Source organism: Haliotis rufescens, unplaced genomic scaffold (assembly GCF_023055435.1).
Source record: "Haliotis rufescens isolate VD_foot unplaced genomic scaffold, xgHalRufe1.0.p SCAF_21, whole genome shotgun sequence".
Taxonomy (NCBI): Eukaryota; Metazoa; Mollusca; class Gastropoda; order Lepetellida; family Haliotidae; genus Haliotis; species Haliotis rufescens.
Window position 1 is genome coordinate 14,386,986 of NW_025963902.1, and position 17,312 is coordinate 14,404,297.

Sequence of the window (17,312 nt, forward strand, 5' to 3'; positions counted from 1 at the left end):
TAAAAATATTTCTAACAGTGCCAGACTGCCATTCACTCACTTCGGGATTCCGGGTTTGAATCGGTCCCAAGCAACCTATGCTGGTTGTAAGAGGCAACCATATTGATTTCTGGATTGTTTGATCCAGACTTGATTATTACTTCGTTGGGCGGGGGATATAGAAACGGGCTCCATCTGTCCGTCACGTTTCGTTTCCGGAGCATAACTCAGAAACTGTTCAATATTTTTCCATGAAACTTTGCATGTCTGTCAGGTACATGCTGATCTGGTGCCTTTTGCTATTTAGAAATTTTAGAAATGTTTATTTTTTACGTTTCCATGGCAACAACATGGACTTAGGTTCCAAACACTTCTTTTTTTTACAATTTCCATGACAAGTTCCAGGTTATGGTTTGTCTAGATTTAATTATGTCATAAATTCTGCAACAGGGGTGTGGGATATAGCTACGTTAGTGGCAAACTCTTGTTTACAGCTTGAATAATGCCAAGTGTGCTGCCTGTCTCACATTTATGGAAAATGGAAAAAAAGTTGTATTTGTTAACGTTCATCAGCTGATGAAGACAGTGCCTCACGTGACAAATTCTATGATGTGCGAAGTGCTTCATGACAGATTTGCTCATGTGAGGCATGTCAACAAATACAACTTCAATCCTTATATTGACAGATACATAAATCATAACAAAACAATCCATTAAACATCAATCTTTAATTATCTAAAGCGGACTATATGAACGCAGAGGGTCGTCCCAAACATTCCATTTTGAGTGACATCCCTTGGTTTTACAAACGGCAGAAATGGCAATGTCATTCACTTGAAATAGAAGTTGCACCCAGTAAAGTTGGCATTGGAAAGAAATCCAGACCGGGCTGAAAATGGATTGATGTTACCCGGTAACGTTCTGCGAACTCTTGGTGATTGTTTGAGTCATACTATGGCTGCTGATGACGGGGATTACCGCTTGAGGCGCCGCATTTGGATTACCCGAAGCAATACACAAGTGTGGAGCCCAGTGATTTCTTTTGGTAAGTCGAGCATTCTCTGTTATAGCTTCGAATGGACGCTTCATTTCAGTGACCCGACATATAAATGATCTGTCTGGCTTCAAAGCCTGCATCATTCATAGCCTGAATCTCAGTTTTCCCCAATGATTTTTAATGTTATTTTTAGACATTGAGGAATTCCCCTAAAGTAGTTCTGTATGTCTCCGCTCACGTGACATACTGACGTTCATCGGGAAATGAACGACCGTCAGCTTGGTAGTGTTCACCTAGGCGAGGTCACCCGCTGCTGTCAATATATATGAAGATAAAGTGCATTATCAGACGTAGTTCTGCAACTCCTAACCCTTCTGGATTCTGGGTTAGAATTGGTCGCTAGGAAACGGATCGGGTGGTCAGGATTGGAGATTTGGTTGATGGCCTGCATCATACCAAGACAGCATTAATTGTTAATCTGGAGCAATACTGAGTGCAGCATTAAACAACTCACAAAGCAAACCTTTCTCAGCATCTACACTCTTACCTATTGCAAGATAGGGGTGGAACAATACATCGGTGCATTGTGTATTTTCATGCAACAATACAAAGTGATACACTTGCTAAAATTGATTACTTATGACTAGTTTAATGAGCCCCGACCCCAGCGTTTTTGTTGGGCAACTATTGCAAAAATAGCAGCTATGAACAAGTCTACGCTAGCTTATCCTTTGGAGTGAGTACAGTTTTACGCCGCTTATAGCAATATTCCAGCCATATCCCGGCAGGACACCAGAAATGGGCTTCACACATTGTACCCATGTCGGGAATCTAACCCGGGTCTTCGGCGTGACGAGCGAGTGCTTTAACCACTAGGCTACCCGACCGCCCCCTTCTCCTTTGGAACCTCTGAATCTTTATAGTCAAGACATTTCCCTGTGATTTGATGTACCTATACCTATTGCGATATGTATTGTATCATGACCTCTGTATCATGATACATGTCGTATCAAGACCTTGCTGTATCGTTTCATCCCTATTGCAAGGGTTACTGTGTTTTTTCATAGAAAACAAAAAATAACAATAGATATTTGTTAACAAAATGGCTTTATTGCCTATTAAGCTATGAGTGATTTTACTATAACAGATTAGGTACAAATTCATATGGTTATATTTCAAAGGACAGTTGACAGGACAGCAGAGATAAGAGAAGACACGGAAAGACAGAAACACACGTTCCTCTACACACTATAATCATAATACTGACAGTTGTGTGGAATATGTTATATGTCAGAAATCACAAGAATCTTGATTCTGGAAATAGAGTCAATAGATTCGAGTGATTTCTCCGACTTAAACCATGTTATAGTTGATATATCATTTCACTATAACTTTTGGATAATGACTTAGTGTTGCATTACCGGTAGTTCTTAAAATGCATGTTCAGAACGGCCAGTGAATTCCAAGTCCAGAATCACCTGCAACAATAATAGCACAACGTCTTAATGGTTCAACAGAAAATAATTGGAAGTCAAAACATTTATGACTTGTAATGCTCGAAATATCACCACAAATATTAGATTCAAGTGTCTCCATTGATCTTTGAATAAAATATTAATAGTGATAGATTCACATGACACGAATACACATGCTTATCGTGTCAAGTAATACCAAAATCGGAAGGGTAAAATTTAACAATTTGGATTAAAAACTAAATTTTATAACCAACTTGTAAAACCCTTCTCTATAGTCATGATTCCTCACACTATATAATTATGCAGTACTTGCTGCAGAAAGTACATCAAAATCACAATGAAAATGTAAAGGCTAGTAAATACTGTTATTGCCTGGGCAGGCATATATATATTTTTTTAATACCAGCTAGTCTGAAAAATGAAACCTCAGTGTTTATTTTTCTGCAAGAGGAACTGAAATGTCCCTTCAAGAGCGAGACATTCAGTGATGATGATAAAGTTTGTGTGAAACTATAGCAGTATCCTACAGAATCCACTTTAGTGACATCAACATTATTAATGACAATACATCATCTGTCTTAAATACATGAAAGTTCGAACTGAACAACTGCACGACGGTGAAGAGATACAGACAGGGAGACAAGAACAGATGAAGAAATGCAAGCTGTACAGGTGATGGAGATGATGAAACTTCACCATCCTCACCAGTCAAGGAATAGCCTAAGGTACAAGAAATTTTAGAACTGCTGTTGTAAACAACATTACAAAATGGCATTCTACTGAGATGATCGATATGTATCTTTCTTTGACTTAACCACAACCTCTCTCTTCCCCCCACCCCCCTCTCATGTAGGTTACCTGTGAGTACCAGTCAGTGTTTGTACAAGGAAGTTACACCCGTTACACCCGCTCAAAGCCAATTTGATGCTGAATCTCAGATATCAAATCAAGTTTGTTTGTTCCATGATAAAGGACAGAATTCATGCTCAGTGTAGTTTAACAACAAAACACTATGTACTATTGACTGACTGGACTATTCACACACCAATACAGAATGCACAAAGGTGTTTCACATGGGCAAAAACAGGTTGGCTAACTCCATAAAGTTTTCACATACAAATATTTGTGGCAGACGCAAGTGAAAATCATGTGATATCTATGCAGTATCTGATTGGTTGTAAGCAGCCATTCACACATCAAAATCTAAGGAAGAGAATATATGGATGTCAACTTCTTTATTATTAGGAACACAACTTTTCGGAGTAAGCATATACTCCTAAATGTTGTGTTCCTCATAATAAAGAAGTTGACATCAATAATCTCTTCCTTATGTGAATCACTTCTAAAGGCCTTTCAAAGACCTGATCAAAATCTAGTTTGAAAAATGTTGGCCAAATTATTGGTGAAAATAGTAACCGATTTTTTCTCTCGCTAACAGTTTGTCAAACTCTTGAAATTGAAATTGCAATGTTCACACAGTCAAACGTATGTTTGTCAACACAAACTGCAAACATAAATTTGTTGAGTGAAGCCACCTTAGGACAAGCATGATCGTTTGCGACTGTCAAACCTCCTTGTCTCGTATCAGAAGGCACCAATGATTCATCCAAAAACATCAGGACATCAGTATACCACTAAATACCATTTTGAATATTCTATTAAAAGACGAGATTTTCACAAGATCAGTCATCTTTCTTGGCGCCGTTGTACAAAGCGATCTACCTTAACATAGACTTACGACAGTCGTAGTGGTAAGGCTTCTTTGTACAACGGCACCCTGGTGCGTAACGCAAGCATCACTTGAACCGACTCACCAGTAATGGTACGATCATTACCAGTGAATTTGTTCCGGAAAAACAGATTTGACAGTCCCAACTACACACAAAACCTGTATTCCAATTGACAGCAAATTATAAATATGGATGGAATTTGTGAACTTTATCAGAATGGACCAATGACAAACAGGACAATATGGATACCTACACCCTGACATTGGTGTGATTGCATGTGTAACCCCTAGCAACGAGTCCTGGACTGGCGAGGATGAAGTACAGAATGTCCCTGTGGGACTAGCACTAAAGCAGCACATACGAAATATATACATCAATGCTGAATACATCTGTGGCGAGTCACACAGTTATACAATAGATAGGTGTACAGATAGATACACTGTGCATACAATGCACCTGGATATTCACAATGAGAACACTCACCTAACTTTGTACATAAAGGAGCGCTCGAAACTAAGGGGGTCCTAGGGTCCTTGAGGATTGCTCTATTAGCATTTGAATCTAGGGACCCCCTCAATCATGAATCTACGGACCCCTCAATCATTAGGGCACTGACAAGGACCCCATGACTTTCAAACTGTTAAGTTTAACATTACAAAATTTCAACCAAAACCAAAGTTGAACTGACAGCAAATATAAAGACTCTTGTTCGAAACAATCTGTCCCACAATCAAGGTATTTTCTGGACGAGTATGAGTTTCCTATAAACAGTTTTCATATTTAATTTTACTATTCAGGTGAGAGTTGGGAAAGTAATTTTCCCAGGTGATGAAGAAAAAAAAGGATTAGAGAAAGATATAATAAACTTGCAGCTGACAATGTATTCAGCAAGGACACTGGCCAAATTCTGTGTGATGATAAAAAATGATGAACAATAATGAAATGTTATCTAAAAATATGGCTAAAAGAATATACAAAAGCAGGGTTATTTGAGCTAGCTTCTAAGTCATAAATATATCATTTTAACAACTAATCCCCACTTTGTATTTTCAGTCTAAATCTACTGAGCAACACGTATGGACTCCTCCTTCTGGTCAGTCTGTTTCATAATACTCTTCCATTCTTAGAAGCCCCTCCCTAGAGGTGTGAGCAAGTTATTCCTACATGTAAACTGCTATGGTTGGCTGGTTTGTTGTTAAACACCGCATTCAACAATATTCCAGCTATATGGCGGCGGTCTGTAAATAATCTAGTCTGAACCAGACAATCCAGTGATTAATATCATGAGCATCGATCCACCCAATTGGGATATGATGATATGCATCCACCAAGTCAGCGAGTCTGACCACCCGATCCCGTTAGTCGCCTCTTATGACAAGCAATAAACTGCTATGGAATGAATGTAAGGCACATTGGCCTTAACCTTTGAGGAATTCTTATTAACCTGAAACTGAGGTATAAATATGACAATGTTAAACCAGGGATTCAACTTAACAATACCCTGAGTAGTTTGCCAATGTTAACATGTCCCAAGGACTAGTAGAATGTCGGGGTTTCAAGGCACCCTTACATGTTATCACTGTTTGTAAACGTCAGGTTAATTTCTATCCCTGTAAACCCTGTAATATTCACATGCACATCAGCTGGATATTAGTCACGGTTTCCCATAGATTGTACTGGGATACACTGTTTTGCTGTCACTAATGTATCTGAATGATATTTGGATATACTTTTACCATAAATGCGATCACACAACCATTATCAATATGCTATTCAAAAGAAGTTAAAGAACACCCAATTCTTTCATATTACTGTAGTTATCTTTCATTTGAGTAGAATATTTGCAGACTGTATTAACTGTTATTGGAAGAGATAGCCTATAAATACTGGCACTGGCATTTTATAAGCAATCGTCAGAAAAAATCTGAAACAAAATAATTCAAGATGCAGAAGCTTTAGCAATTGTCGAAAAATAAACTAATATCACAATATTAACAAAATGCCTATTTAAAATCCCTTAGCAAAGATGTAATAAAATGTAGCAAAAGAACTAAAACATGAGAGTATTTCTGATGTCATCTAGGAATACAAATGAATGTGTGCTTCTGGAAGTAACCAAATCACAGGTAATATATATATATACACAACTAGTGTACAATCTGTCAAACTGAAATGCCACAGCACGACATGTCTACAAACATTGTTAATATCATGAATACTGATGCTCTATGATGCATTGTCATGGCAACACAGGTCATGTGACATCACAACGCTACTACAGCACAAAGTCTAGCACTTTTAGTACACAGTGGTCTCGATTCTTCGCCGCGCTTGAGTTCGAACTTTCAGGCTGCCATTTGTGATGGGTGATGCTGGTCGCCTGAAAGCAGAAGGATTCAGAGAATGGCAATCACAGACAATTTTAGGTGTGGTATTTCAGTTAGGTCACAATAAAAACATTTTGTTTCAGGCAACCCCCTAGCCTGCAAAATAATTAAATAAGACTGAAAGGTTTGTTAGAACCATTAACATTCTTATTTTTTAAAATGTAAATGTCCCCAAATCAACATGTGTATGTTTGTTGATCTGTAAACATTTGCAGTTGATCATATATGAATCTTCCTACCCACTCAGTCTCATAGGACCCGAGTCCCTTGCCATACACAAAATAGTATCACTGATGGCCTCATCTGATAAGTGATTGCACAACCATGCTATTTCAAACCAGAATCTCTCAAACAAAGGTTCCATAATACAGTCTGTCACTACCTTTGGTCAAGATATGCAAATCAACCTTTTTGTTTTCCGAGATAGTGAAGTGTGTGTTACCTGATCTTGGCCCGGTCTCGGAGCGTGGTGGGCGTGAGGGCGGCCAGTGCCTGCATGTTGGCTGTCAGTGCCTCCACTTCCCGTCTCAGGCGTGTCGGTGTCTCCACCATCTGTCTGCAATATACATACATCACACTGATACACAGACTCATACATGGCTCTGAAAAACATACTTTAGGACCCTCTTTTTTTAAGCAATTGGAACATTCTTGCATATTTTTCAATATAGGGTTGTATTTGAACACTTCAACATCATTACCCTCAAGCCAGTAGCTATTGCTGGGCGGTTTTGTTATGTGACGTCTAGTTTTGTCAACAAGTTTGTTTGTTTGTTGTTTTACTGCTGCTCAGCAATATTACTCTATATGATGTCAATCTGTATATAATCGAGTCTGGACCATACAATCCTGTGAATGACACCACGAGCATCGATCCTCACAATTGGGATCGATGACATGCATCAACCAAGTCAGCAAGCCAGACCACCCAATCCCGACATCTCTTAGGACAACCATAGTCGCCTTTTACAGCAAGCATGGGTTGCAGAAGACCTATTCTACTCCGGATCTTCACAGGTCTCTTCAACAAACATACGCAGAGACTAAAATGAAACTATCAACCAAGTCACCAAGCCTGACACCCAATTAATATAAGCTGCTCTTACAGACAGCATAGGTTGCTGGGGACCAGTTCTAACACAGAACACCCACATTCCTAGACGTCCAATCACATCAACCTCATCTGCCATAAAGGAAACAAAGCCTACCCTTTGCCCATACGGGGTCCATGTCTGGGTGCCTTCACAAGCTCCTTAGGGGTCTCTATGTAGAAGGGGGAGTAGATCTTGGTGTTTCGGTACGGAGGGGTCTTCCCAATGGTTCTCTTCCCCGCCCGAGTGGGTGTCCGTGGCGACATGCCTTTCTTTTCCTTCAGTCTCATCTTCCTGCGGGTCGACATGCGGAATTTCTGGAAAAGAATTAAACAGATAATTATCCTGATTACACTTAGAATAATCCTTAGTCTCTGAAAAAATACAATTATGATTTAGAAATGCAATTACATTTAAATTGAAAAGGAGAACCAGTCAGATGGGAGGATTCAGAACCTGAACTTGTGGAAAATTTAGACTTACTTCATATAGAGCTATAGGCATAGCATTATAGTAAGGGCTGATAGGAGGGGAAAATATTTTAGTTGAGGAACTGAGACCTACATTTAATCAAATCAGCTTTCACTGAAAACTTGAATGAATCTAATGATATGTTATTGTATTGTTTGTTTGTTGTTTAATGCTGCACTCAGCAATATTCCAGATGTATGACAGTAGTCTGAAAATAATAATGTCTGGACCAGACATTGACACCATGAGCATCAATCTACACAATCGGGATCGATGACATGCATCAACCAAATCAGTGAGCCAGACCACCTGATCCCGTTAGTCGCCTCTTACAACAAGCATAGTACCTCTTATGGCAAGCATGGGTTGCTGAAGATCTATTCTACCCTGGATCTTTACAGGATTAATTGCAAAGACAGACAATCCATGAAAAATAATAATCAAGCACTGCTAATCTTATTTTCCAGCTTGTGAAACCAAGTAAAACCAAACCCAAACAGATTCCAAAAACGTGTGTGTCGTGTTGGTAAGGGTCTAAACAGTCAATTACTACAAGGCATTGTTGAGACATTTCATTATCACTATTGACAACCCTCTGTCTTTAATCTCCTTGTTTATTAGCCCACCACTATCCCTACAGTTGTGGAAAACAAACAATAACAGCTCAACAGGTTTCCATAATCGTGATAATGGGTTTGAAAGTTCACACTTCCTTGCTTATCAAATCTGAAATAGGGCAATATCAGTCTGTATATTCCTCTTGTCATAAGAGGCCAGTGAAGATCCAGGTAGAAAATAGGTTTTCAGCAACCCATCCTTGTCCCTAACAGATGACTATGCTTGTCGTAAGAAGCGACTAACGGGATAGGGTGGTCAGGCTCACTGACTTGGTTTGATGCATGTCATTGTATTCCAATTGTGCAGATGCTCATGATGTTAATTTACAGGCCGACGTCATGTAGATGGAATATTGCTGAGTGTGGCGTTAAACAACAAACAAACATCAAAAGACTGATGATTTGGTACGGATGGTAGTAGTATGAATGTTACTTTGGACAGGGTGACTTGTATTTCCCAGATTACCACGGTTACAGCTTAGCTTGACACTACTGTATTTAATCCAATGCTAAAGTAATGATAATTCCTCTGAATTTATCAAAATAAGGACAAAAACACCTTCCCACCATTGTGCCTTGAGCCAGGCTTCCACTGGTCCTCAGCTGAAAGTCCTAAATACATCCCTGGCATGTTTACTTTGAGCTGCTTGAAGGATTGACACTGATGCATCAAGCCATGTCTCTGATTACTGTCAGTACAACACTAGACACATATCAGGTTACCCCTTCAGGGATTTAACTAAACCTGTGTTCAGAGGCCGATACTCGAACCCAGGTCTGTAAGAAATGTCAGAGCAATTCACAAAATGGAACAAAGAGTTTCCCAATTCATGTTCATATAGTTATAACTAATGTTATGTCTTTCAGGTGGACTTGTATCTCACTGATATTAGGACTCATGGAAGGAGAGGCTTTGATGCATGGTTTTACATTATTGCTTTGAATGCAGTGTTAAAACACCTTTGAATTGCAATTTTATTTAAAAAATGCCAAGTTTGAACAAAATAACTGTTCCCCTCAACTTTTGACAGAAATAATCAGATATGTCAGATATACTGTATTCGACGTTATAAGCGCCCCACTCTAGTAAGCGCCCAAGGCGATATTTGCTAATATATTGGCTAGTGAACAATCCCAATTAGCACTCCTTCCAATTCAGCAATGTACACAAGGCTTATACATTTGTGTATAATTACTCACTTTAGTTTTTATGCACCCTTAATTATTGGCAATTAAATTCTGGAAAAATATATTTGGCGTATATTTGACCACAAAATTTATGATCTTTTACTTCAGTCCCCCCCCCCGCCCTTCTTATTTTTACAGCACCTTGAACGCTTATTACATCAAATACAGTATTTAAATATACATTTGACATATTGTGAGAATCAGTTTTGTGTATCATGGAGAGATAAAAATATTCCCAAAGTATATTTTCTTCCCAATTTGCCTGACAAGGGTCCTCAGTTTGAAATCCCTGCCCTTTCCTCAGACCCCAGCCACATGGCCAGGGAGTCCCACATTTAACACCCAATGATGCAACCCATCTCCAACACTCGTTACAACTCAAACAGCTCCCATGGGGCACCTAGCCCCAGGGCATCAAGACAAGGACTTTGATTAAAGGGGCCAGTATGGCCTTGATGGACAAAGGATGACCTATCCTAGGGGTGTGTGTACAGCCTAATCTCCGGCCACTCAGTGGGGTCCAGAATCCATCTGGGTTGACCGGTCCACAGACTGGACCGTCCAAACTGACCATGTGTTGCAGTGAATAATGTGCATCTATTTAGCATGATGTATGGGCAAATAACCAATTACAGGATTACTTCAGTGTTTACATGGGATGTAAGGGGAATGTTAGCAATTAAATTCAAACATGAACAATGGTAGCTTGAGACCAACTTCAAAGGCTCCCCAAATAAGTTGATGTAAATAGACATTGATAAGTGTGCCTGTTTAAGTAGGGCCATTTTGTTGCCAGACCTCTATTGTTCAAAGAGTATCTAATTTGAGACTGTAGCCATGTGCAAATATGGCTGGCAAGAAATTGTGCAATTGGATTGTCTTAGATGTAATGATGTAACTCTGCGTCATAAATCTGTCAATCATTGGGAAATAAATGAAGCTGAAGTAACAAGTACAGAGCCTAGTTATTTCATACTATTCAAAGTAGTGTGATCTGGATTTTGACAACCTTTCAAATTGCAAAGATAGACACCAAATGTTGTCTAGTTTTGTTGAAAATTGAAATTAGCTCATGTCCCATAGTCCTTGCCAACAGTTAAGTTATCATAAGGATTTGTTGAAATGTGCAATTTTTAAGGGTTTTGCTATATGTTATCATAATAAGGACTAGTCTTTCTTGTTTCCTGTTAACATAGTACATGTGACTACATATCACATTTAAAGTTTGCTTGTTGCGTAGCACCACACTCAGGAATATTCCAGCTATATGACAGCAGTTTGTAAATATTCAAATCTGGACCCAAGAACCCAGTGATTGACATCATGAACATTGCTCTACGCAAATGGCTAACGATGAAATGCATCAAACAAGTCAGTGAGCTTGACCACCTGAGAGTCGCCTCTTACAAGCATAGGTTGCTGAAGACCAGTTCTAACCTGGGTCTTCTCGGGGAACACTTTAAGTAGTAATGTCAGCCACAGGTACATTTCTTTAGAACGTAAGACAAATTTCTAGGCCAATAAGCTAAGATGCAGCTATCAATCCATACACTCATAGTTCATGGGAGATCAAATACAGAGATATATATAGATAACACTCTTGGAAATACATTTGTTCATTTCATTAAAAACTTATTTCCTTTTTGATCAAAAGTCTAGCTTAAAATACAGAACTACCCAATCTGGCATTTGAAATAAGCATAACATAGTAATTTCATTTATAGTATTTACCTTCTTACACTTTACAGTATGCAGATATAGCTTTCCACGTTCATTTGCAAAATTTGATACCATTTTTCCTTAGTTTCAGAAACACCATACTTCTTCAATGATTATCATTGACATCATACTTCTTCAATGATTATCATTTATCAAGTGTTTTGTTAATCCATACTAAAACATATTGCAATTTGCAATAGCAATCAAGTCAGAATGGACAACAATATTAGTTAAACCTTTCTGAACCCTATAAAGCTTAAGTTATCAAAACAATTCTGCAACCAAGCCCATGACACTTTTATTCCCAAAATGTTTAACATCACACTTCAAAATCACACATCTAACAGCTGTGACATGATAGATTTTTTTAGGGAACCTTACAATCACATGGTCATTGTCATTTCACACCTGTTGCCATGTCAATTCTCACCTGGCCACGATGTTACAAGTCCACTCGTCCATATCGTTATCTCTTTGTTCATAGGAACTTAGCTGATCTGTGTGCTTGGGGGTTATACCAATTAGCTAGATTAGGTCAATGTTTACAAATGCATTAAAACTTAGAGGGCTGTTAAAGGGCTTGTTTGAATAAACCTCTCTTATGTACAAAACAATATTTACATAGTAGATTAAGCAGAAACAGACTGTCTGAATGAATCTTCACATTGATTTGTGATGAGATGACTCGATTCTCATTGCCCAAAGGAATCAACGTAGAAACTAACATTTTAAGCCCACTATTCCTTATAATACTTTAACTATTGGGCAGTTTGGCTAGGACCAGTGCCAGTTTTTAACAATCATCATCATCATCATCATCATCATCAGTGCAAAACTTTGTCAGCATCATCTTCAGTGGATCTTCGTGTTACATTCACTAGTTTTAGCTAAGCATAACAGTAGACTGAAAAAAATATTATTAGGTGACGTCTTTGGACTTGTCAACAGACTGATAAGTTGTTTCTCGTGATATTTCACCCAATCTTTATTCCTGTGAATGTTTTGGGATTAGATCAGGGGTAAGGTGACAGCATTAGAAACTGGCACGGGTCCTATAGTCCTAGCCAAATTGCCCAAGAGACTAGTAGAAATTAGCCTGTTTTAAGGGGTTGTGCTATATATTTTCATTATAAGGACTAGTGGACAAAAACTGTTAGTTTCTATCACTGGGTTATATGAAATGGAATTTAATGATTCGTTCAAGATTATTGCACTTATATAGCAACGTGCATATAGCAATGTCAGAGGCTGTTTGTATTACTAACTTGACCAATGCTGGGTTTTAGTGCTAGCCCACTGAGTACCATGGCACAGTTTAACATAGATACCCCTTTCAGACACAGTTTACTGACTCCTAGCCAACCAATCCTTTTTTATGCTTTAATGTCGATCACCGGGCAGGGAAACAACAAGTAGCATATTTTCTGATTTTGAGGGTATGATAAAAATGGATACAAATTTCCTCTGATTCTAAATCAGTATCTCAGATGTACATGGACTGCAATAACATGTCAAACTAAAGATGCAATGTTCATGGCATGTTCATAAAATGCAGTGATAGAAACTAACAGTTTTAGTCCACTAGTGCTCATAATGTAAACATATAGCCAAACCTTTAAAAGGGACAAATTTCTACTAGTCTTTATGATACCTCAACTTTTGGGCAGTTTGGCAAGGACTACAAGACTCATGCCACTTTCTAACGTGTAATGTTTTATTCATGAACAAGTAATGTGCTGACTTGAGTCTGACCTAGTTTGAAAGCAGCCGCTATTAATTCGTAAAACATATCCCCAGGATGGTGACTCACTTAGCATAATGTGAAGTTGGGTCCCAGACAGGATGCCAGCTGCCTCAAGAACAGGTATATTTGGAACTGTAAACATGTGTGCTGTCTTTCTTGGACAATGGTTTTTAACTGATATCTTGAATATTCAAATATTTTTGTGCACATGTTTGCAAACTGACACACAGAAAAACTGACAAGACACAAACCACTGCACATTAAATTGTTATAAATTTTCTGGCTAAATATATTCATACATTTGCCCCACAAAGTTTATTGCTTATCATTTTGACCCAAAAATGACAAGATTGTAACAAAATAAACTTAATACAATGTTCAAATATTACACAAAAATTAAAAAATACTAATTAACCAGAAAATATCAAAGTGTTCAATTCCAATGGCATTTATTTTCCTTCTAGTCTGGCTTGATCATTTTTAGTGTGGGGGTGGGGGTGGGGGAAACACAAAAACCTGTTGGTGATTCAGACTGTCCAGCTGACATCCTGTCACAGAGGATGAAATACAAGCTTAGTTATTAAAACCAGTTTGAAATGTGCGCCCTGGTGACAATAGCCAATTGGAATGTGGTGTCTGACATTGTTACAGTTCTATGACCTATGATGAGCAAGCAGGAGCTGGGAAGCTGGGCTTGAATGGGATGTCTTGTTTCCCAGAACACCTCATTATACTGCTATTCAGGCGTTTCATTGTGTTAATTCCCCAAATTAACTTTTCAAAAGTATGCACTTCAGGAAATGGAACACTAAATTCTAATGCACAATTCATGTTCAAATTTGAAAAAGATTGTAATTAGCTTCTAATGTATCTAGTTAGTGTTATAACAAGGCAGGATGCTGACGGGTCATGTAACCATGATTACAGTCACACTGAGTCAGGGAGATGAGAGTCAAGTGGCCCCTGTCATGCCTGTAAGCTTCCAGTTTCTATAATTAATCACATAAAAACAGATTGGTCTGTAACAGCTTATTTCTGTTTCAAATTCAAATGTAGATACTATTTGTCCGAATTCACTTGACACAAGCAATTGAAACAGAAAATTATGCTACTAGGCCTATAAAGCTTTTGTACAACGGTGTGTTTCAGCTCATTTGATATATATCTTGGTTCCGAGATTCTAATAGTTTGATTATCAATATGAACTTTTGAAGGCTTTAAGTTGCCACACCACTAACTTTTACCATATCATATTTTTGGGTAATTTGATGTCAAATGAAATCAGGCCCATGTCTTACTTTACTTAGATCTAGATGCAGTTTTCCCATACCATAGAAGTACTGATCATTAAGTAATGCATTAGTGATTATGTTTGAAGTCACACTTGATATGGTTAGTTAATGGTAGATGTCTAAATATCTAAAAGCTACTATCAATGTCAATATCCTCAAATGACAAGGCCTAATTTTTAAATGGCGATCAATGAACAATTTAAAGGGAAGGGAAAATCGGGGTTACACATTTCATATGATCTGTTCTCCACAAGTTAATCTGTAATCAACAGCAATAGCGTAAAATATTCCGTCTCACCTGTCTAATGTTTCCCACTGCATCTCTGACGGACTGGGTAACTTTGGAACCACGTCTTGGCAGCCTCACTTCTCCTCGATCATCGCTGTTGGACGAGTTGCCGTCCGAGTTTCGTCGCTTAGCGTATTTTGGTGTACTGAAATAGTCTGTTTGAGTTCCATCAAGAACACTGTACCGTTTTCCACGAATCGACATTCGCAGTGCCTTCTTAATAGTCGCCATTTCACTATGATCGCCGTAAACACGTTGTACAAAAAAAATCCCACTCCTTTCAAAACAACCGCCAAGTCAGTCAGGTCACTTGCACATGTATGGCGATAGGATGTATGTCACGTGACTCTGTTATTGACGGAAGTACTGTGTACCTAACGACTCCTTTTATATGTCCTATGTGAGCAATACTGCAGCCGTAGACTTTCTGATGGTCCAATCAAACCGGATGTAATTAGCATAATGACTGTGTATTTATGACTGTGTACATAAGTGTCACGTGTGACGTGCTCCCAAATTAATTAACAACCGGTGTGTATATTGCAATCAGTTTAGCTCATTATACGATCCCACCTGATTTTATGGTATGGCACGAGGAAATTTAAATTGTAGGAAACGTTAAATCCAGGCAAAATAGTGATATTTAATGTTCTTTCTTAAAAGGTGTTGCATACAACACATTTGGTTTTTTTCACATGTTTGAGGGCCACCGGGATATAGAACACCATGGAATAATATGTCTCGGTTTAAAAAAAACAAACCTCATAGATTTCACACCAAGACTTGTATATCGAAATAAATATTTATAGGTTACTCGTAATATCTGATATTGTAGAACCACATACCACATTCTTCTAGAATGTAATTTTTAGGAAGTTCTTTTTGACGAATGTCAAACTATCATAGTTTACTTCCTAAAATAATAGTTATTCTGATGCAAAGAAACTTGGTAGCTGAAATGCAGGTTATGGAATATGTAATTTAATGCAAAAATATCAAATCAAACAATTTTGAATGAAGTCTTCTGTGTAAATCATCTTACGTCCCTAACGAGTGAGTGAGTTATAATACAACGTCCCATCAGCAGCATCACAATATTGGTTTGAAACACAATCGCTACGTTAGAAATATAAGACAATGTGATGTGCTAAATTCTTAGTCTTATATTCCCAGCAGCATCTGTCTCTTAAACGAACCATGTTAACATTTGAAGTATTATTTTACAAAATCTTGTTTCTGTTAAATAAAGCCACTAGTTGAAAAAAAAATCAGACACTTTTTCCATAAGTTGCTTGTAAATTTTCTATTAATTTATTGCCATGTTAACATCTTAAGTATAAATCATTTGGGCCTTTCTTAAATTTGAACCAAATTCCCAAATCGGGTCATAAGGTATTATGTTATTTATATACATTCATTTATTGAATGCAGATGCCCGGGAATCTGCCCAGGGCTTAATTTTGCAAGTCTAGAGGAATTGTCGGTAAAACGCTTTGAAATCCCAGGAATTAAATGCGGGTCCTGGATGATGACTCTACCAGCAACACATAGCATACAAAGCATGTGTATTAATAATAGACTATCAGTCTGTCTGTGATCCCTGACGTTTATCACAGATGGGGAGGTCCTTGTCTGAATCTGTTGTTGTTGCTTCAAGTGTATATAGTTCGCCTTGTGTTCTAGCAATTTCGGCTGACCTGTCCCAGTTTGGGATTAAAGCGTATGAGTAGGGTGCACATATCTACTGGGAGTTTTTATAAACTTTCTGTTTTTGTATTGATGAGATTTCTATTTTCGTGTATTGATATGATTTCATATTTGGTATTTGGCTGCTCTGTTCCTATACGTTCGAGTAGCTGTCCATCTCTCAGAAATAGAGTTAGTTTGGCCTTCGCTGTTGCAACTCTTGGCTTTAGGATCTCTCTCTCTCTCTCTCTCTCTCTCTCTCTCCCCCCCCCCCCCCCCTCTCTCTCTCTCTCTCTCTCTCTCTCTCTCTCATATGCAACTGCACCCATTCGGACTCGCGGTAGATATTATTCTTCATTCTGTTATCTGTTCTTAATATATTTTATGCGTACATGATGAATTAATTTGCATAAAATAAAACCCTGCGACGCCTAATATTCGTTGTTGTACATCTCAAATAATACAATACTACTTGAAGATAAGAATCAAGAATCGCAACATAAGCGTGATCTGTAAATAATGGCCGATTACACATGAAACCATCTGACGATGCCCTGTCCTTGCGTGTGCCCGTCCGCCCACCCAGTGCGTATGACGTGTATATTTACTGATGCTACCACTGTACTCTCACCACTAACGACATGGAA

At 38.3% G+C, this 17,312-nt stretch overlaps 1 protein-coding gene across 1 annotated transcript; it reads right to left on the reverse strand.

The window, feature by feature from the left end:
• Nucleotides 1-2,066: 2,066 nt before the first annotated feature.
• On the reverse strand, nt 2,067-15,308 carry LOC124121304. Its single transcript, XM_046484288.2, has 4 exons — nt 14,989-15,308; nt 7,777-7,976; nt 7,011-7,124; nt 2,067-6,561 (listed from the first exon to the last, which is right to left on the reverse strand). The coding sequence occupies exons 1-4, from the start codon at nt 15,208-15,210 to the stop codon at nt 6,480-6,482; spliced, it is 618 nt and encodes a 205-aa protein (XP_046340244.1). The 5' UTR covers nt 15,211-15,308; the 3' UTR covers nt 2,067-6,479.
• Nucleotides 15,309-17,312: the final 2,004 nt, after the last annotated feature.

Coding starts and splice junctions, on each gene's coding strand:
- LOC124121304 (XM_046484288.2), bottom strand. CDS start 15,210: ATGGCGACTATTAAGAAGGCACTGCGAATGTCGATTCGTGGAAAACGG. Junction 7,977..14,988: donor CAGTGGGAAACATTAGACAG/GTGAGACGGAAT, acceptor ATTCTTTTCCAG/AAATTCCGCATGTCGACCCG. Junction 7,125..7,776: donor GGACCCCGTATGGGCAAAGG/GTAGGCTTTGTT, acceptor TGTATATTGCAG/ACAGATGGTGGAGACACCGA.